This window comes from Alternaria novae-zelandiae (assembly GCF_023758075.1).
Source record: "Alternaria novae-zelandiae strain BMP 2774 chromosome Unknown scaffold_5, whole genome shotgun sequence".
Taxonomy (NCBI): Eukaryota; Fungi; Ascomycota; class Dothideomycetes; order Pleosporales; family Pleosporaceae; genus Alternaria; species Alternaria novae-zelandiae.
In genome coordinates this window covers 1,539,292-1,560,372 of record NW_026056965.1, presented here as the reverse complement: position 1 = coordinate 1,560,372, position 21,081 = coordinate 1,539,292, and the positions used below count along the sequence as shown (strand labels likewise).

At 54.0% G+C, this 21,081-nt stretch overlaps 6 protein-coding genes across 6 annotated transcripts; 3 read left to right on the top strand and 3 right to left on the bottom strand.

Moving 5' to 3' along the window:
• Positions 1-3,492: 3,492 nt before the first annotated feature.
• Positions 3,493-5,391, bottom strand: J4E88_003520 (uncharacterized protein; the record flags this gene model as incomplete). The annotated part of the gene is made up of 3 exons (XM_049397171.1): positions 3,493-3,700; positions 3,757-4,959; positions 5,027-5,391. The coding sequence occupies 3 exons, from the start codon at positions 5,389-5,391 to the stop codon at positions 3,493-3,495; spliced, it is 1,776 nt and encodes a 591-aa protein (XP_049257513.1).
• A 1,211-nt stretch (positions 5,392-6,602) lies between these two features.
• J4E88_003519 (uncharacterized protein) lies at positions 6,603-7,940 on the top strand (the record flags this gene model as incomplete). Its single annotated transcript, XM_049397170.1, has 1 exon — positions 6,603-7,940. The coding sequence occupies one exon, from the start codon at positions 6,603-6,605 to the stop codon at positions 7,938-7,940; it is 1,338 nt and encodes a 445-aa protein (XP_049257512.1).
• A 401-nt stretch (positions 7,941-8,341) lies between these two features.
• On the bottom strand, positions 8,342-8,965 carry J4E88_003518 (uncharacterized protein; the record flags this gene model as incomplete). Its single annotated transcript, XM_049397169.1, has 4 exons — positions 8,342-8,359; positions 8,422-8,817; positions 8,881-8,935; positions 8,958-8,965. The coding sequence occupies 4 exons, from the start codon at positions 8,963-8,965 to the stop codon at positions 8,342-8,344; spliced, it is 477 nt and encodes a 158-aa protein (XP_049257511.1).
• Positions 8,966-13,311: 4,346 nt separating this feature from the next.
• SEC13 (GTPase-activating protein S13) lies at positions 13,312-14,388 on the bottom strand (the record flags this gene model as incomplete). The annotated part of the gene is made up of 4 exons (XM_049397168.1): positions 13,312-13,594; positions 13,649-14,098; positions 14,155-14,270; positions 14,383-14,388. The coding sequence occupies 4 exons, from the start codon at positions 14,386-14,388 to the stop codon at positions 13,312-13,314; spliced, it is 855 nt and encodes a 284-aa protein (XP_049257510.1).
• Positions 14,389-14,794: 406 nt separating this feature from the next.
• Positions 14,795-15,629, top strand: J4E88_003516 (uncharacterized protein; the record flags this gene model as incomplete). The annotated part of the gene is made up of 2 exons (XM_049397167.1): positions 14,795-15,069; positions 15,119-15,629. 2 exons carry the CDS (start codon positions 14,795-14,797, stop codon positions 15,627-15,629), a joined length of 786 nt encoding a protein of 261 aa, XP_049257509.1.
• Positions 15,630-16,652: 1,023 nt separating this feature from the next.
• On the top strand, positions 16,653-19,923 carry J4E88_003515 (uncharacterized protein; the record flags this gene model as incomplete). Its single annotated transcript, XM_049397166.1, has 3 exons — positions 16,653-17,011; positions 17,085-19,781; positions 19,833-19,923. 3 exons carry the CDS (start codon positions 16,653-16,655, stop codon positions 19,921-19,923), a joined length of 3,147 nt encoding a protein of 1,048 aa, XP_049257508.1.
• Between the last annotated feature and the right edge of the window lie 1,158 nt (positions 19,924-21,081).

Genomic DNA, 21,081 nt, shown 5'->3' with positions numbered 1-21,081 from the left:
ACTCATAACTCGTTATTCATCAGGCTCCAAGATTGCCAACCCAGAAGCCCCAGGACTAGGCTCGACCAAACCGTATCCCCGACGTCAAAGACGAAAGAGGAGGGATAATCTGTAGAGCACCTAGATATCCGTGCCTCAACCACGCCTCTTCGCAGCAGCCCCCTCCCCACCATCCTCACACTTCCTCTTCCTGCCTGCAACTCCAACTCCCACCTCGCTATTCAAACTAGAACTGCGACTCATCGGCGGCGTCGCAGGCTTCAGCGGGAACACAACTTCATTCGTCGAGATATTTCTTTGTTGTAACGGTGGCGACGGCATCCTCTGTGCTTGACCTCCCACCGCCGCCGCAGCAGCAGCTTGTTGTTGCTGCTGCATCCGTTGCTGAGCCAGCAACGCCGCCTGATTCCTCTGCGCCATCTGCATCTGCCTCGCGATATCGCCCAAACCCGGTCCCACGATATTTCTATCACCGATGATAGTCGCGCCGCAGTTGACCGTGATGTTGATGTTGGAATAACGTTTCACGCCATTGACCTGCGTCGTAGACGTACACTCCCCCCGTGCCGTCGTCGGACTCTCTGGTGTAATCGGCCTGCCAGCCGCATCATCCTCCTCCCCCGTCTTCCCCGTCTCAATAGCCTCACCACTAAGCACAGTAGCAACGAGATTCGCGATCCTCACGCTATCCATCTGTGCGATGGAGATGATGTTCCCGTGGCCCCGGATCTGTGTTGCAGCGTTGATTGTGATTTCGGGTGTGTCGTCTGGCGTTTCTTGAGCGTCGCAGTCTTCTTCTTGGGGGTCGTACGGGTTTGTCATGTTGGGGATGGGGAGGGTGGGGTCTACGACGGTGTGGTAGGCTGGGGGTGCTGGATTGTCTTCTTGGTATGGTTGGTATGCTGAGGAGTGTGCTTGATGTGTGTTGAACGGTGTGGATGATAGTGTTGATGATGCGATGTTGTGGAGTGTGGTGGCTTTTGCGATGGATACTGCTGCGGCGTTGTTGCGGAATGGGTCCATGGCATATATCAATGGATGTTTCTTTTGGCCAAGGAATCACTTCTCGTGGCTTGGAGAACACTGTTCTGTGGGTATCGTGATCGTGGGGTTGTGGCGTGATGTTGGTGTGACGGGTTAGGCGGCGGTCATGCGAGTTCGGTACCCGTACTGGCAAATGTTGATGGTTAAAGGCTTTGCCGGTAGATGTTGCGCGACCACGAAAATCGATAGGAAGATGCAATAAACCGGTATATGATCGTGATATGACGATGCAGTGATGCCGTTGATGCCGTTTGCCAGTCGTTATTGGTATCCTCTCGTTGTTCGCACAATAACTATATCCAAAGTCAGCAAAACCCATCCATCATTAAATACTCCAAGAACAACTCACATCTAAACCTCAAATACACGCACATTCACAAACCTCAATCCCCGAAGCATGCCACCACCTAACCTATATATACCCACCCACCCGCTGCAGTGGACGCCCCAATCCTCCCGCGTCCGCCCGCCTTCCGCCTTATTCACACCTGCACCCCCACACCTGAAACACCCAACACAATACCTAGCACAATAGGAAGGGACGCGCGAAAACACAAACATACCTGGTATGCGCCACAGACTTCTGCATAATAGCTGGCAGCAGTCTAGTCTAGACCCGTTACCGGCAATCAAGTTTGCGTACCGAGCCTTTTTCCGGGATGGATCCATTGTTGCTATTGTGCTTCAATAAACGGTGGTGCTAGTCTGTTTTCAGACGTCGTCTTGATTTGTCAAGTGAGGATTGGTTGACTGGTGCGCGGTATGACAGGCCGCGCATTTAGAGGATGGGAGGATTTATTGTGACGAGGTGGGTGGGATTGATGGTCTGGGGTTAGCGAATGTGTGCGAGGGAACGTACAAGGTGTGTGGCCGGAGATGAATATGAGAATGCCCAAGGTGGCTAAGCGCGAGTGTACAGCCTTGCCGTAGCTGGAATGACAATAGACATGGGGATCGTGATCAACGATTCGGTACTTCAGCATACCTGTATCAAGTACCTAATTGGCTGCCAGGCACCTACCTGTGTAACACAAGAATCCATCGTCACGTTCCTTCTCTGCAACTCCCCTAGCCATCGTCACGTTCCCAAATGCACCATCTGTGCACCGTCGTACGAAACCGGGTAAAATTTATGCTGGTCGTTTCTTCCTTCATCAAGTACCCAGGTAGCCATCTGCGCGTTGGTTGGGTGGTGCATCACTCCTGCACCATTTCGCTTGCTATTGTGTTTCTATTGAACACGCCAGCCATGGATACCTACCTGGGTACATTCAGCACGTGAGGTGGTGAAGCTAGGGTACGAGAAGCGTTGATGTACGTGTAATGAGACATGTGTGTTGGCTCATGCGTTGGATGTCTAGGAGTCATGATGATCGTTGATGCAGATGGGTGGATGACTAAGTACGTGGACGGTGGGTGACGCTTTGGGTGCACAATAGGAAGATGGGATGGGACAATAGGATGGGGGTTGGAGTGGTGCCACACTTGAACAAGTTCCTTCGCGGTTTCGTGATACGAATGGGATGCCAAACTTCCTTGCTAATAGAACTGACAAGTTTTGCATCTTGAACAAAAATAGAGTCCTGTAAATCTGATCTCCAAAGTCGTATTCGTACAAAAGCTTAACACTATGGCTTGCGAACTCCTCCGAAAAGAAAGCCACATCGCTGCATTCCTCTCAATACGCAGCCACGATGCTTTGACACGCCACCCACGCGCACTTCCACCGCCATCAGCGCCACGCAACGTGCCCAAATCCGGCGCTCATCTGCGCAAAGTCTCAATACCAGTCTCCACATCGACAAGAAGAGTCATGATAGGCTGAATGCGATACGAAAAGGACGCGTGGCCAAGGCAACACACAATAAGGCGCCAAGAGGAAATGAGGAAGGAACAATAGGAATGCATATGCACTGCCAGCTAGTAAGTATACACTATCTTGTCCTCTGTCGATCGTACGATTTCTTGTGTGTGTACAGGCAGGGGATATGGAGTGACTGGGAAAGGGAAAAGCCGGGCTGTGCCGCATCTTCGATGGCTGAGCCAGAGCCAGTTTGTTGGAGAGTCCGCTGCCGTACCCGTACCCGTGTCTGCAAGGCAGACATGTGCCGGTGCGTGCAAACCCAGTCCATGGCACTGGTCCTTCAAAAATGGCAAAAGTCCTCCAAATGGGCCTAGACGACGGAAGTTGAACCCAGCCAATTAGGCAACACTATGCTGCAAATCCGGAAGGAACAAGAAAGTTACGTTGTTTTACAAGCCCTGCTGTCGTGATAAACACGATGTCGAGCCCAAGACGCCACGCTCCATGAAATGCGATTGAACATCAAACACCCACCGGCAGTGTTCAGGAACGGAAAAAGAATGCCGTTCGGATGGATAACTGCGATCCAGGCTGAACCCCTAACACCGATGAAGTAAACCCCTTCACAGACAACTGCAAGTCCATCACCGCTGTGGTCGGTACTGTTGGACTTCATGTTGTGGCCGTTCGTGATAGAAGAGGTTTTCCGACCAAGGCGGCAGCTTCTTGTCTCGTTCGTAGAGGTAGCCGCAGTTGTTGCAGAGAGTGCGTGGGCCTTTTGGACCGTCGCGAACAGCCCAGACGGCAGTTCCCCAGACCCAGCAGTGTGCGCATCTCCATGTTTGTCGCTCCCTGTGGTTGTTGTTAGTTCCAATATCACAATGCACAATGCCAGTATTGTCACATACCCTTCTTGGAGCCCTCCACCCTGCCCGCCATAGCCGGATCCTCCTTCGGCGCTTGGCGTCCCTCTTCCAACCGGGCTCAAACTCCTGAATCGTCTCTTCTTTTTGCTGCGCTCGCCGCGGCCCATGTTCTCTTGTCCTTCGATGTTGTTGAAGAATTCGTTGGCGGGTTGGCCCGTCATGTTTGCGGTCGAGGAGAAGCGCGCTGTCTCTCTGCGTAGTCTTCGGATCTGCCTCTCACGGTCGCCTTCGCGCTTCTCGATTTCTTCAGGTGATAGGATTTCCACCTTCGGTTCCCATTCGTCGCAGAGATGCTCTTGGTCGTATCTCCAACCTGCACCAATAGTAGGCTCTACTGCATCGTTGTCGATCTCGCCGTCGCCCACTAAACCGCCATTCTCGCAGGCTTCCTTCTTAAGTCGCAGGACTGCTTCGTAGATGCTATGTGTCATGGCGTTCACCCATTCTCCCGATAGCCCCAGATCCGCGCACGTCGTCTTAGCAAACATCTCCGCGAAACCTGGTGGATGTAATAGTGACCACTCGAATTTATCGGTGTACAATCGGTTCATGAGGTTGATGTTGAGCGTGACGATGCATCGGTATGTGTCATCTGGGTTGTGAAGCTCCTCGGACGGCATTGCGGTCGCAGTTGCGCTGATGCCATTTGGAATGCCCGCTGGCGTCTGTGCGCCGTTGGTATGCGATACGCCGTTGGTCATAGGGGTCGACGCGCCGTTCGTGGCTGGTACTTGTGGTGTGGAGGTGCCGTCACGGGACGATGCCGGCAATGCGGTCTTGCCGTTGGTTCCTTGAACAGCGGGCGAGTTCGCGGAATGGAATAGAGGGTGTAGCGCAACACCAGCATATTCCTCCAACTGCTGCCGAATCTGATTTGCGATTTGGGAGATTATGAGGGGCTTTCGGTCGTTTGGCAAATCTAGTTCATCGACGAACTGCTTTGCGAATTGATCGGGTGTCGTCAAAGCCTCGTGCAGGTTCCAAAGGAACGAGTCTTTGAGTCTGTATGCGGGAGTGACGTCGGGTTGTTTGTACGCGGGCAAATTCTCGTTGATGCCGAACTCTCGTGCGTTGGACGGTGTTGGCAGCGGCGCCTCAGGCCGGAAAGCCTGAATGTCCATGTCTATTCGGATCGGGATCAACGTGACGGGCAAGACTGACTGCGTCTGGACTTGCTTCTCCGTGCTGCAGTGTGTTAGCCTTCTATTGCGAGATGTGTCCCATGGCTTAATCCTGCCACCATGCCACATACAGTGTGCGCTTCGGCCTGCCCATCCAATCTCGCCAGATTCCCTGTATATCGACTGGCGCAGTGAGCTCCTCGCCCAGTGCTGCTATTTGCGCCGTGTGGTCTGCGCTGTTCGGGTCGATCTTCTGTACGCTTCGCAGGCCTGTCGCACGTCGCGGCCGATCGCTATCCTCGAAATCGTCATCATCGTATGCATCCTCCGCATAGCTGAGAACGGCAGTCCCGCGTTTTGTCACGCGCGGCGCAGGGAGGGTATTCGAAGGCGGAACAATGGGCGATATCAGCGAGTTTCCGTGGCTTCGCAGTCGCGGCGCATAACTCGACATGAAGGCCTGGGGCGGCGCCGTCTTTCCCGTACTCGTAAACATGGCTGTTGACACGGTCGATGGTCGTGTAGGAGATGTGAGGAAGCTCAGCAGAGCTCGCGAACACTAAACGCGTCGCGATGTCGATGGGGCCTCCGAATGCGGCGAATGGGTCACGGGGTCCGTCAGAAGGCTGGTCGATTCGCGATTACCCCTGCACTGCGACCGATAGGGAAGTCCGTTCGAATTGCGACTGCTTTTGCGCGTCCCTGGCTGGTGACGGATGCTTTCGCGGTTGCGGTCCAGCTAACGTTGCCAAGACCCGCTAGTCCGCAAGCGTCCCAGGGTTCTCAGGTCTGGGGGCTCTTTCCAATGTCTGCCCTCCACCTCACCTGCCCAGGTGCTTACTTCACGATGCACGACAATACCCTTGATGCGATAGAACACACCATCGATGTACCAATCACTGTGCATTATGAACGTTCTGTTGCAACACAGCGCCCTGCAACCCATGAACACTCTCAATTCATCCACATTCATCAGATCACCATTCCCACGTGCCCCAAGTCTTTCAGTCACACGAGCTCTGGACTCGCTTCCTGGGAGCGGAGTATGGATGGCAAGAGTTGGAAAATCTGAAACGCGTTATGCCTTCCTTCCGCCTGGGTAACTAGTGGCGCTTAACGGTCTCCACCAGGATATTTCTTGCCGCTGTGCATCCCAGCTATATTTCTACGGATCTAGGGTTTATCATGACTGGACACCCAATCAAGTGCACTTAGTGAAACAAGAAAGGTAGGAAATACATGTCTTTGGTGGGCCTTCCGCGGGTTCTTGTACCTGTTCAGGCATCGGCAGTCCTCATCAAGAACTCACGGTCACAGCGCTGGCGCAACGATGGCGCGCGCTAATTCGCCGGGAGACGTTGAATACTCACCTTCACCTCCCAGCATCAAGTATATAATCTGCGAGCTTTGTCTCATTGTGAAGCTATTGTACATTACGTATTACTAAGGCTGTTGTGTTATGACTCTACAACGCCGCCACGGTCCTTACCATCGCGCCTACTAAAGACTCTCGTTATTCTTCCTACACAACTCATCGCAAAATACGAGCACGACATTCATACCAACTACGCAACTCTACGAGACCTTCATTTTACTCTTCCAAGAACTACTTGCGACAAGTCTTTGACAAGACATATTTCGATTTCAGACATCCGAACCAACATTTCGACTTACACGATACATCCCTCAGCTGGTCTAGGACACATCATGTCTTTCAAGTCGACCCTTTACGCCGCTGCGGCCATACTAGCCATGGCAACGCTGTCTGCAAACGCACACATGATTCTCAAGAGTCCCGTGCCATACGGCAATCCCAACAATTCACCTCTCGACGCTTCCGGTTCCGACTTTCCCTGCAAGGCCGTACCATACACAGTGAACACTATGAACGAATGGAAGGTTGGATCATCCCAGACTCTTGCATTCACGGGTACGGCCGTCCATGGTGGAGGCTCATGCCAAATAAGCGTCACCACCGACAAGGAGCCTACAAAGGACTCCGTGTGGAAAGTCATCTACTCCATTGAGGGTGGCTGCCCTGTCTCTGCAGAAGCCAACCTGGACGAATTCGGTCCCAGCCTCGACAATACCTTCCAGTTCGATATCCCCCCAGAGCTTCCCAACGGCGTCATGACAACAGCGTGGACGTGGTTCAACAAGATTGGAAACCGCGAGATGTACATGAACTGTGCGCCGGTCACAATCTCTGGCGGTGCGGACGACACAACCGCATTCGATGCTCTCCCCGATATGGCAGTCGCAAACATACCAGTCCCGCAATCTTGCGGTACGACAAAAGAAAGCAGTGATTTCACATTTCAGAACCCAGGAAAGTATGTGAAGTCTGTTGGCAAAGGTCCTTTCGTGGATCTTTGCACTGGCGCAACTTCGCAACCCAGCACCGGCGGTGCTGATGCTGGTGGTGGCAGCGGCAATGCCGACCCTGGTGCTCCAGTCGCCAGTCCTCCAGCAGCCGGTTCTCCAGCTGCTAGTCCTTCCCCGGACTCAGGAGCCTACCAGCCTGCTGCTACGCCTCCATCTGCCGCGAGCCCAGCTCCAGTAAGCCCCCCTCCCGCTCCCCCAGCGGCTCCATCTGGCACCAAGTCCGCCTGCTCACCCAAGCCCAAGCCTGCCGAGTCCACCCTTCGCACACTCGTGACCGTCACGGCGCCAATGCCAGCTTCACCGACCAACACCGACGGCATCTTCCCACCCAACCCAGCAGCCGGTACGGGCACAGCCCCCGCCGCAGCTCCAGCGCCCCAACCCACCGGCCAGTCCCCAGCATCACCCGTCGCGCCTCTAAGACCAACACCATCCGGCGCACCCGCCTCACCCGCACCCGCAAACCCGGGTTCAGGTTCAGACAAAGAAGCCTGCTCCCCCGACGGCGCTGTCGTCTGTTCGTCCGACGGCACGAAGTTCGGTCTCTGCGACCACGGCAAGGTCATCATGATCCCCGTGGCTGACGGCACAAAGTGTGAAAATGGAGCCATTGCTAAGCGTGGCGATTACTCGCATCGTAATCAGCGCACTGCTATCTAGTCTTGAGACTGGGTATTTGTGAAGATGGGTTCGTTTTGTATATACTTGTGTCAGCTGGTTCTGCCTTTTAGTATGTTTTTTTCGATTTCTCTACGGGGGACGGTTGTAAGCTTTGGCTTTGATTGTTACCTGACCTCGCTTGTTGGCTTCGCTGTCGTATAACAGAGGAGTGTCCTTTCGCTTAAAAATCGCTTTGGCGGTTGAAGAGAGGTTTTGTGTGTAGATTTGTATATCATGTAATAGTACTATTACTATAAAACCAGTACCCCTTCTTTTCCCACTGCGATCGTCATATAGAAGCTACTTTAGCCAGCGTCTAGGGTCCACCAACAGCATAAGGAGTAAACTTATAGCAACCACCCACATCAGCATCCCCAGCAATCCTCCAATAAACACCACAATCATAACTCGTCGTTCCCCTCGCAGCCACACAAGATAACGGGCACGTCCCATCAGCAGCATTGTAGGTAACCTGGCATACCGTTTCCTGCAGCCCAGCATCGTTTCGTCCAAACAGAACGTACGCTTCGCTCGCGCCTACATTGGGGTTGGTCTTGCCGATGGAGCCGGCGTAGGGCCCGTTCAGGACCTGAAGCTTGTTGTTGTCGACGGTGGTGAACTGGAGGACGGGGCTCAGGCCTCGTGAGTTGCCGACGGTGTTGGGGACGTTGCGGCTGGCGTCCGCGATGGGGTTTCCGCTATTGTCGCCGCCGATGGCGTAGACGGTGAAGGTGGGGATCGCGATGACTTGTTGGGTGCCTGTGATGATGGTTGTGCGCTCGGTGACTGTGGAGGTCTCAGTCGCGGTATTCGTGATAGTGTTTGTGACGGTCGCGGTGTCGGTGTTGGTTGCGGTTGCGAGGATGGTCAGGGGTACCTGTTGGGGGAGGTGTTGGTTAGCAACGAGTTATGTGGGTTGGTAGAGTTGCTAGCGACTTACTGTGACTGAAGTTGTGATGGTTGTGGGAAGGCTCAACGTTGTCGTGGTAGTCGTACTAGAGGTAGGCACCGCAAGACATTTGCATGCCGAAGATAGAGCTTGGCCTTCGATGTAGTTGTTAAAGCATGAAGGCTTCTTCGGGGGAACATAAGCGCCCCTCTTCTGTACAGCTCCTGGGGATGCGCATGCAGTGATTGAAGAGTATGCGACAGTGTTGATGGTTTCGGTTGTTGTCGTCGTCTCGGTGATCGTGGCAGACGCCGTTGCGGTGGCAGTATCAGTTGTCGTAATTGTGTTGGTTGCATCGGTGGTCGTGATCGATCCCGAAGTGATCGTTGCAGTTGCCGTAATGGTACTGTGTGTTGTAAGCGAAAGATCATGCCAGTGGAGATGGACGTGGTGTCAGCTTACGCAGTGAAGGAAGTCACCGTAGAAGTCTTTGTGACTACAGGGATCTTGAGGTAAGAAGAACAGAAGCTCGTGGCTTGGGGCTGTTGCTTTGCAACAGTGACCAGACCACCGACAATGTCGCAGAACAACTGCGCAACGATTTTGCCAGCAGGCTCAGGAGCTGCATTTCGAGGGACAGACAGGGCGCCAGCGGGAATGGCGAGCCCCAGGGCAAGTCCAGCTACGTTGTTGAAGCGCATGGTGAAAGTGTACAAGTGTTGGAGGCTCAGTCGATAGAGGAGATGCTGCAGAATGTGCTCTGGTGAAAACAACAAGACGCCGTCCGACAGCGTCTTATATACATCTTGTATGACAAGATCATTCTCTCCTCACCCTCTCGCGTCGCTCTAGAACTCAGTCCCTTAGGCACCTTGAGGTCGGTGGAAGCGACGCTATCGGTATGTTGCAGTGCAAAAATGAGGAGCTGAACTCTAGCTGCACGATCTCGACAGCCATCTTTCTCCTCTTCTTCCTCGTCGAGTTAGAACTCCAAGCCACAAAGGCTCGTCCATGGCCATAAACAGGAAAACGTGAGTTGTAGGACGACGATGAAGAATTCTTCAGCCAGCCTCCGATGAGTCTCTAGCTCTGAAGGGGACCCTGCTCTCGCTGGATCTGGAAGCATATCTGCAGAGCCTCTAGGCGATGTCGGATTTCAAGTCCCCATGAGTAAGTAAGCCTGAAAATGCTCGACTTGGTAAGCCTGGAGGCATTGCTTGTGGCCTGGACAGGCATAGCCCAATCTGATCCTGGGGAAAGACGCCTATCTAGAACGCTTTATCTGGCCATGATCAACGGAGAAGCCTGACAACCCTGGAATCTGACCTATGATGTTGCGACTGTATCTTGAACCTTTCGAGGCTGTTGGCACGAAATAGTACTAGCGGCATCGCTTCGCCTGGCGCGGTCTGAGTGTTTCCCTTCAATCTGGGGATAAAGCCACGCTAAGAAACGGACCGAAGCTTATTTTACCCTGTGGCAGCTCGCCCGCACTGTTTGTTTTTACTCTTCCCCGGAGAATTCCAGCGCCCACGTTGTGCTCTAGATCTCGGAGCTCCCGTCATGCCAGGGTCGAAGGGAAGCACATGACTTGAGGTCTGCAGTTTGAAGGTCTCGAATTTGCTCTATCGTCAAGGGCGCCCCTGCCATGACCCTTGCCTGATCAACTGCCTGCCGCTCGGAAGCATGTAATCCGTGCTATGCTATCCGTGTTCAGCGTGGGAAGCGGAGTACACTCCTACGATGCCGAATACCTGGGATGGATCGTCCTATCTTCGCACGCCTTGCGGTGATCATAGGTAGATCTAGCGAAGTATCATCTGAATTGTTAACCAGAACCTTCGCACGCACCGCGTGGTGATCGAAGGGAGGTATGACGCGGATGAAAGTTTAGAAGATCCGCAGTACCTAAGCGAGTGTGATCTTTCAACACCCAAGCGGACGGCCAACCGGTGTCGGGCTCTGGTTACGCAATACAGGCAAGTCCGCACCTTTGGCTCACCATAAAGCTTCGAGTCTCGAGATCGTTACGAAGTCGTACGTTGTTGAAGAGACAGTTGAGCAGTCTTGAGCGATCCCGTGGAAGCTCAGACGTGCGACTGCGATGCGATCGAAGCTGTGATGTTGGAAATGCTGCAAATTGACGTACGGCTTGCTCTAGAACCGAATGTTGCAGAAATGTCTCCTATCCCGACGCATTGGGTGGTGACCAGCTTTTTGTTGAAATAGGTCGCTTACCGCAGCGATCGCATCTTGTTCGGACGAAACCTTACAGGTCGCTTCTGCTGGCTTCCGCGCTCGAACCTAGAAACCTTTCTCGCGATCAACTTTGGTCGTGTACGTTAGGGCTTGAATATCCAGTAATGCTGATCTTCGGGGCACTCTTGTGGTGGCCTTTCGCCAACGTCAATACGATCGACGTGGATCTCGTTGCCTTCATCTCAGATGAGAAACGAGGGAAGAAGGCCTTCATCACCTCATCTCCAGCTTCCTCTAGCCTGCGGTCCCCCACTACTCCTCAGTAGCATAAATCCCACACCCACCGCCATAGTACCAAGGAAAACCCACTGCGGAACAACGATGTCCGTATCTCTCCGCTGGTACCTTCGTGCTTTCTCGGCGTACATCTTCTTCCTCAGCGCACGTTCTTCTTCGTCCACTTCAACATCTTTCGTCTTTCTTTCCTTCAGATTCTCTCCAATCAGTCCATCACCCTTCTTCCTCTGCATCTCCTTCAGATAATCCCGCATGACGGGATCGTCCTCTTCACTCAAATCCACAAACTCCCTCTCTCTCATTTCCACACCCTGATCCAGCGGACTTGCTACGTTGAGGCCACCTACAACCCCCTCTTTTGCCGTCAACTTCTTCTTATCGACGAGCACGTCATCTGGTAGCCACTCTTTCAGGGTGTCTTCGGGTAACGACCGGAACACAAGACACATCCACATCTCCAGCACATTCATCACCAGTTCTGGGTGATCTATCCCCGGTACTGCATTGCCATAACCACCCGAGGGAAGCACAGCTAGTAGACCGAAAACGTTGTAGATGCTCCACTCCAACGCGTAATAATGAAGACTCGGATGATCTCTTCTGTACCTGAAGTTTAAATGCTGCGCCACTCTCACACGCAAATTACTACTCTGGCCGAGGTAGATTCTCAATCTTTTATCAACGCCTAAGATGCCATTGAGGTAGATGGCCCGGCCTTCATGACGCAAATCCCCGCCAAGATGCTTCAGGGCGTCGAGAGAGAGGCGGGAGGAGAGGAGATGCCAGATTTGAGGTCGTATCAGGGTGTATATTGATTGAGTGAGGGTGGCGATGCCGTGGTGAGAGATCCAGGGGGCGTATTTGTGGTAAGGGTGAGGTTTGCCATCGTCGGAGGAAGAGACAGGGGGTTGGGAGAGGCGTGTGAGGAGGTGTGAGAGAATTGCTCGCGCTTCGAGTTGCACCGGAGTAAAGGCCGTCTGGCTGGCACGATTAGATGGTGTTGGTGTTGTTGGTGTGCTTGACATCGCAGCAGCTGGAGACATTTGACGACGTGATGGCGTCGTATGAATAGGAGAGGAAGCCGGTTGCTGGTAAACTTCCGCTGTCGCCATGATTTATATCTCTTCCCAAGGTTCGTAGAACGAGAGTTGTTGGTCGCGATTGGCTGATGTCTGTGAGGAGTTAGGCAGCTGTCCTGTACAAGGCTAGCGTCAAGGCACCAATGTGCAGGTGCGACGAAGCTCGGAAGACAGATACAAGCTCAGTACGAGACAGCCGCAGCGGAAGTCGTCCCTTACGGAAGATGACGAACTATATCGGGATGCGCAATGTAGTTGTGAAGTGGAACAGCGTAGGTATGTAGGTCTAGATGTCAGCTCCACCTGGGCGATGAGGCTGAAGCTAGCGCCCTTTGCACATACCGTATCAGGCAACTTCTGGGAAAACCGTCGATAACGGCATCTCTTGAGCATAGCGCCTTAACCACTCGGCCATGACGAATCGCATGCATGATCCTGTGTTCCTGTCGTAATCATTCGCCGGCCCTGGAACGAATTTCATATGGGTTAATCTGAACAAGGCTTCTGCTCGGTCTTGCAGTCTTTCTGGTATGTTCATCTCATAAGTGTAATATGTGGGGTGCTGGCATGGTCCACAGTCTTCAGTAGCTACGTCGCATGTCACTTTACGTACTGAGCGAGGCCATTGGAAAAGACTTGTTGCAATTCACGTAAAGCTTTGGCAAGGCGACGATTCTTATAATCAATTGAAGGCTACGCTCATGTTACACCTATACATCACACTATGCCCTCGTGCCATGCTCTTACATCAATATAGTTCGTAAGTAAACTGGTAACACCCGTATTCAGTACACCACGGCCCGTCGTCTTCATATGGTGGCCACTGGTCGGTCCTGAATTTGAGGCCGAGACGTACGGGGTATTGCAAGAAAGTCCCAGGCTCTGCTTTGTCTTTTATAGAGATGTTCTACTCCTCGATGGTCTTGACGCATTCCCATCCGCCGCTGAGCCTCTCCTTCCATAGACTGACCCTGTTGTCGCCGGTGCTGACTGCGAGCGCATTGCCGCTGAGACTCCAGCTCACGCGCCACGCGGCAGCGTCGACGTCAAGCTGGGTGCGCTTCCACTCGCGTAGATCTGATGATGTCCAGATAATGACAGTCTTGTCCTGGGATGCGGAGGCGATGTACGATTTTGAGAGAACGGTAGGGGACCATGCGACGTCGCGTACCCAATCTGCATGACCGCCACTAGTGTAGAATGTTAGCCAATGTCCATATCGTGGATCCGCGACAATGACTTACAGCGGTGTCGCGTTCCAGCTGCCGCTCTCGGGGCTGAACTCCCAGATCTTGACCTGGCAGTCGGTTCCGCCGGTGACTAGCCTCTTCGCAGCGCCTGCCTGGTTTCCGCTTGCGCTGATGACCTGTCCCGGCGCATAGGCAGGTGCCCAAGAAACACTGTTTACGCCGTTTCCGTGAGCAGGGAAGGTCTGATGTGTCCAGTTGTTGTCCTTGAATTCGAGCACCGAGACATTGCCGTCAGATGATGCGCAGGCAAGGAGGCAGCCTGCCTCGTGAGGAGCCCATGCGACCATGTTGACCGACTGTGTGTGTAGGGCGACCTCGTATATCTTCTGCCAGCTGCCAGACTGCTCGCGCCAGATGAGGACCTTGCCGTCATACGAGGAGGAGGCGAGGATGTTTCCGTATTTGGGGTGTGCCCATGCTACGCTCCAAACGGCGCCCTCATGTCTGTGAACGTCAGCGTCGAGTGCCGCAGGAGCATGACTTCTTCGGGATTGACCTACCCTCTCAGGGTCTCAACCAGTGTATGTTTCTCGCCCTCAACCTCGAAGATCTTGATGGTCTTGTCCGAAGAACACGTCGCGAGCCGCCTGCCATAGTAATCCAGTACGGCGTCATGCTGTACCTCGTTAGAATCGGTCGGGGGTGGGTCGTTGTCGCCCATTGCGCTGGCTGGTGGTGTTGTACGAATGTGGGGTGAAGATAGAGGCGGATGTTTATAGAGAACGTACAATCATGTCATCGTGGCCGGAGTTCGCTATAACGTTGGCCTACAGCGGCAGTCGCAAGTTAGCGGACACGATCAGGTTGGGCGCGTTGGTGGGGAAGTGCTTGCCATTTTTGTTGTAGATCAGCTGCGATAGATGGTGGTGAATGAAATGGAGGTCGAGGCGGTATTTGAAGGCGGCGAGAGAATTGTGTAGGCAGAAGTATGAGCAGGCGCGTCCAGACGTGTCCACAGCTACACAGTGCCCCAAAGTTGGTTGATGCTGCTGTGGCCTCAGTGCAGGGGTCTTGATGAGATAAGATTAGATCGAATCCCAATGACGCGCTAGCACACGCAATACCACCTGGGTAATGGACCACCTCTACCTGAGCCTCACATGCAACCACTATTTCCACCACTTCCACTCATCACTCATCATGGCTTATTCTTCCCCACGTCACTCACAAAACTTCTACCAGTACGATGCATCAACCCCACCACCGCCCCCACCAAAGCCAGGACGGTCAAGTGGGAATGCAACTCCATCACAAGGACCTCCATTACCCCCACCCCCGCCAGGTCAATCATCGTATTCGGGAGATCAACAACAGAGTTCGTATTCACAACAGCAGTACTCGCAGACAGGTCCCGAGCAACTGACAGTCCAACCGCCTGACGATGGCTGGCTGCCTGATGTGCTCAAGGACAAACCGTATGCCAACCCTGCATCCTTGCTAAGCCAACTACTAAGGTACGAGTAGGACCAAAGACTTGCATCATGTGCTTCAGACGCCAGAATTGCAAAATGCTATAATTCACAATCCTGAGACAACACACCCATCATTACCTGCATCGATTGCGCCTCTGCAGGCGCTTCTCGCACAGAATGTAGGGTTGGCAGAGTCACTCAAACAGCTGGAAGCACATGTCCAGCACCAACGAGATAGCACACAGTCGCGTTTATTGTCACTTAAGGCTTTGGAGCGTCAGTGGAAGGCAAAGCAGGCTGAGCAAGATGAGGCACTGCGAGAGTTCAGTCCACCAGCACTCTATCAGAGGCTGAGTGCTTCAGTAGGCGAGCAAGAGGCGTTATGTCGAGGACTAGAAGAAAGCTTCCTCGAAGGCGAAGGTTTCGGTTGTGGGGATGCCGTGGCTAGCGACCGCGAAGTGACGGACTTTGTGAGGCGCTTGAGGGAGGGCCGAAAGATCGCCTACCTTCGAGGAGAGCGCAAGGAGCGATGGGATGAAGGCCGTGTCGGCGGCTGGCGATGAGCGCTCCACCTTGAAGTAATTATAAATACTAATATCAGACCACGCACGCAACGTCGCAGTATGTGTGGAGATGTCAAATTGCCATGGCATGATAGTCATGCGGCGTCGGCAGTCGGGAGCATGCCTGAGAGTCAAGGCATCAGCACATGCGATTCAGGCGGCGAGATATGCAGCCGGCTGTGAATCTAAGATTGCATCTCAGGGGCCTCGTCACCTCCATAAGAAGGATCCTCGCCGTTAGCATAGGCCGAAAGGCTGGACTGGTCGTCATGAGTCGTCGTCGTGAGCACTGTCGTCGTTCGCGGCAGGCGAATATCAGCCACATCCCAGTACAGCTGCCCCTTAGCGTGCTGGCTTCCTCATTTGGATACATCCGTGGTTGTCGGAAAATTGCGCGATGCCAAAATAAAGGTCGCATGCAATCCACTGCAAGCCACCCGTTGCGGGTGTCACATGGCAGGGTTGCAGTCGCTATGCACATGGTGACGGCTGGGATCGAGTCTTGGTGGTTCAGCGCCTCATGGAGTGTTTCACGTCGCAGGCAAAGGCGCCTCCGCACGTCACCTGGGCAGCCAGCGTCAACGTCAACTCGACCGGAGCGCGCGACTCTGAGATATCAACACCCACTTTGCAATTGAGCGTATCCCCGAATCACACTCCGCAACCCACTCCCCACGACGACAGACGAGGCGCCCTCTTGAGCCTCCCCTTAGTCTGCGGCGCCCATTGGCTGGGTAAAAAGTGTACCTGCAGCCATCCTAACCCTAAAAAGCCCCCTGGCGCGGCTCGCTCCACCTCGAGCAGCGCGAACCGCCCATCACGGTCAGGTAGAGCGCCCGAATCGACCAATTCGAGCGCTGCGATCGGCTCAGAGGCCCCTGGGCGCCCCCTTCGCCGGCAGCTGTACCTGGCGAGCTAGGCGGGTCCCCTTTACGAAGAAGCGACTTTTGGCAGACTCTCCACCTCCCTCTGCGCCCATCATTTGTGCACGCCATGTCTATCGCGGGGGGATAATACGAGAATATGCAAGCCGTCCAAGCGTCCCCCGAGGGCGCACATGCTCCCAACGCCTTCGCCTCGCCGCCTCGCCAAAAGGGCTCGTCCTTGGCCTCGATTGCCATCTCGTCCTTTGCTGCTTTTCGGTCCCAGTCCTCGCAACCTGTGCCTGTCGCTGTCCTCCAGTCCCCGGTCCGCAGAAAGCCCCTTCCCGCGAATTCCCCCGTAGTTGGTCGCTTTACTGTCGATCAACAATCTAACCTCCCATCTGCTGCTGCACCTGATAAGAGCGTTGATCTCGCTGCTCAAAGAGGACGCGCCCCCGACACCGTGCTGTCGCCGCCAGTCACTGACGAAGACCTCTTCCTGCCCCGGAACCTCGACGAGTAAGTGCCGACACGCGCTTTCCTTTTTCATCGCGCCTTCTTTTCATCGACCCTTCGCTAACAACACCACCAGCAACCCACATGGAAGGACCCCTCTGACGGCAACCGCACCCCGCCAATTCTCCGAACGTGATCGTGGGAGCTCGCTCTTCGTCGCAACGCGAGAACCCCCGACCGCCCCAACCGTACCGTCTGCCGCGCGGCATGATCGATCGGCCAGCGGCATCCAACTCCAACGACAGAGCAAGACCGAGGCGCTGAAGGCCTTTGGCATCCGGGGAGCACACGCCCGATCCCCTACCATGCCGAACATGCCAGTGTATAACAACGCATCGCAACCGCCGCCAGACCTCAAACTCGACTTGAACGGTGTCACGGAAGATTTCATGGACGACTACAACTACGGTCCCGAGGACCCTTCACTTACCCGCCAAAACACAAAACCCAAATCACCCAGCGGAGGAGGATTCACCTCCTTCTTTGGTTGGAACTCGCGTCCCCAAAACGAGCCCGCGTCGCCAGCCACCGCCTTCTCAGAACACTCATCACCCGACTCTCCACGCTACAGACAACCCGGCATGGGCTCCAAGTCAAAACCCAACGGCCTAGACATTCCGGCCGCCAATTCGCTCGGCTCGTACTTTACTGTCCCCGGAACTCCACTTCTATCATCATCGCCCCAGATGAACGCTCACGTAGAAGAGCTGGAGCGCGAGTTGCGCGAGGTCAGCTCCGAGCTTGCTGCCTCGATACAAAGAGAGATGGAGCTAGAAGACGAGGTCGAGCGGTGGAAGGCAGAGAGCTCCACTGCCATGTCTGACAATCGTAGGACGAGCGACTACTACTCGGATTCTGGCACAAGCTCTATCCGCTTCCCAATCAGCGATCCCGAGAGCAAGCTCGAAGAGGTCGAGATGCAACGAAGGAAGGCAGAACAGGCGCGTGCAACAATAAAAATGCAGATGGCAGAACGCTTACAAGATGAGCTGCGACGCCGAAGAGATCTAGAGGAGCAAGTGCAACAACTCGAAGACCAGGTTGGCGACAAGTCAAGGGCAGGCTCAGTCGTTGAGACACCCAAGGTCAAAGAGCTCTCCATGTCGCTCGAGGATGCGAAGAGGCGCTTGGCTGAGGAAAGGCAGGTCAAGGAAAACTTCGAAGACCTCCTTACAGCACTACGCGATGAATTGGAGAAGCATCGCAACGAGGCCGACAACCTGCGCGACGAAGTGGTACCCCAACTCCGGGCGCGGCTTGAAGTGCTTGAAGGAGATGCTGCCGACACAGAAAAGCTCGTGTACGAAACTACTCGTATGCAACAGGAGATCCAACAACTTAAATCCGAGAACGAGTCGCTTGTTAAGCAAAGGATGATGCAACAACAAGCACCACAACAGTCCCGGGTCCAGTCTATTCAAGAGGAAGGAGATCTCGGCCCTTTACCTAATCTACGAGTCGGTCTAACCCGCTCGAACTCGCTAGCCCGTAGCTCCGCTGGCCTCAACTCGAAACGAGGCTCATTATCACGTTCTAACTCCGTCAAGGACAGATCGGGGGATGTATCACCAGTCGGTGCACCGACGGTCAGCAACCCTATGAAGGAGCTGGAAGAGCAACGGGATGCACTCCACAAGGCATTAAAACACATCTTGCAACGGCAAGAGCTGCAGCAGAAGGAATTCGCGCGCCGCATCAAAGAGGTAGAGGCTGAGAGGGACGCTGCTCTGAACCTCACTCCTCGCCGGACTGCGTTCCACAAAGAGGTTACAGTCCTCAGACAGGAAGTCAACTCTTTACGCCGCCGAGCCGACGAAGCACTTGAACAGAAGTGGCAATGCGAGAAGGGTCTTGGTGGACTGCGAATGGACCTGGATCGTGCACAGCAAGAAACTGGTTCCCTTCGCGAGCTGCTCAGAGAACACGACATCTCGATACCCGAGATCCGGATAGAAAACGAACCTTTGGCCTTGGACAAGGCCTACAACGAGCTACGAACTACTCATGCCCTCTCGCTTGCTCGCGTCAAGCAACTTGAGTCGAGCGACGGAGATGCACTCGGCGCTGCCGGTGCCGAAGCTGAACGAACTCTGGACCTCTTGAAACAGAGCATTTCTGATGCAGAGGCAGAGCGCGATTATGCGCAGAACGAAGCCGAGCAGTACCGCAAACAGGCTCGTGCCCTTCAACAGTCCGAGATCGAACACTTGGGCAGAGAACAAGAGCTTAGCAAGGAGCTGTTTGCTGCAGCCACCCGCATGGACGAGCTCTCTGCTAAGATCCAGCAGCAACTCACTGCCAACAGCGCTCTGCGCAAACGTCTTACTGACGCGATCATGCGCGGAGAACAGGACCAACGCAGGTCAACAGAGCAAATCATCCAGCTGGAGAAGAGGCTCAAGGCAGCAGAAGACAAGGTCATGCTCGCCCAACAGTCTTCAGAAGACGCTGTCGCGCGCCACGAAGACGAGGTTCAGGCTATCAAGGAAAGCCACACCAACCACCTGCGCCGTGTCAAGTCCGGACTCCTCAGTCCTTCGGCGTTCTCTCCCAGGCTTCCATCGTCCCCTGTCTTCTCGCAACGGTCTCCTCGTCTTGACGTAACTTCAAGTGGACCCGCCATGAGCCTAGCTGAAGCCACCAAGACGGAGTCGCTTGAGAAGCGCGTAGAGGAGCTCGAGAGGGCTCTTCGCGATGCCGATCACGAGATGGAGGAAGTCGTTGGCCGCATGAACACTGCTCAGATGGAGGTCGCTGACCTGCAATTCGAGAGGTATGTCAATCCGACACAACGAATAACGAGTGTGTGCTAACATGTTTCTAGGGATGAGGCTATGAGGCAGACACGCAAACTGCAAGCCGAGATCGTCGCCGAACGCGAAAAGGTCAAGGCTCTAATGGCCACGACCGCATAATGATCCTACCGACACCCGCTGGACTCAACAGCTATACATAATACCTTCTTTTCGACAAAATCCTCGATACCACCGTATCGTCTTTGGGACATCCTTTTTACATCTTCGGCGTTTTACCCAGCTCCCGCATCTACATGGGCCTCACGATCCTACGCATACTACACTTTTACTTTCACCCTTCAATATTGTCTTAGTATACTTTTCCGGTCCCCAACCGACCGGAACACACTTTTTGTTTGACAGACAACCTTTTTTTGGTCGTCAATGTTCTATACCCGTCGATGGTACACAGCGTTCTCTCAGCGCTACACAAACCTTTGCATGGCGGACTTTGTTGAGATCTCGGGGGCTTCTGCCTGCTCGTTCTTTTGGATTGCTACTATGTAACCCTCGCTTAGCGAATTGCCGATGGTAATTGTACTGTAATGGTATAATGGATGATGGTTGGACGTGTTACATCACTTGCGAACTATTGAATGACAACAACGTGCTTGTACCTCTGAATTTGTTACCCGATGTTGCACTGTTGTGTTTTTCGTCGCTTAACCACGCTGCTTCCTCGTGTGGCTGCCTTTGTTTTGTGTAACGTGCTCCTCTTTCGGCTGGAGGTTCGCTATCGATAGCTTGATGATAGGTTCGTTATTTCGAGTCCTGGGGTACAGTAACGGCGTGACAGGCTGTCGGATTTGTACCGTCCTGACCTGTTTCGGACAGGCGGCACAAGCAAGGTGAATTGCTCAAGCGGGCGAGCACATGCTTCGACTCGGCCGGGTATGTCTGAGACGCAGGATGTTGTTGGCATAATGGTGGGTGGGTAGAGGCATGAGAGGCGGAGGGGCAGTGGAGGGCGTCTCGTGTTGACTAAACTGCTAGAACATGTTTTACTCAGGCATGTATTGAGATGCATTCCTAACTTGCGCTCCTCCGAGTCCGTCTGAAACGTGAGTTGGGTTGCTGGCATAGTTCCTTAGGGTGGGTGGGGCAGGTGGAGGGGCGGCGGAGGAGGCCTCATGTCCACTATGAATTGCGATACCATCTACCTAGGTATGTAGGAGTATCGAGATGCATTCCTAACTTGCACTCCTCCGAGTCCGTCTGAAACATGTGTTGGGTTGCTGGCACAGTTCCCCGCCCGGTGGTCCCAGCTCGCCCTAAAGT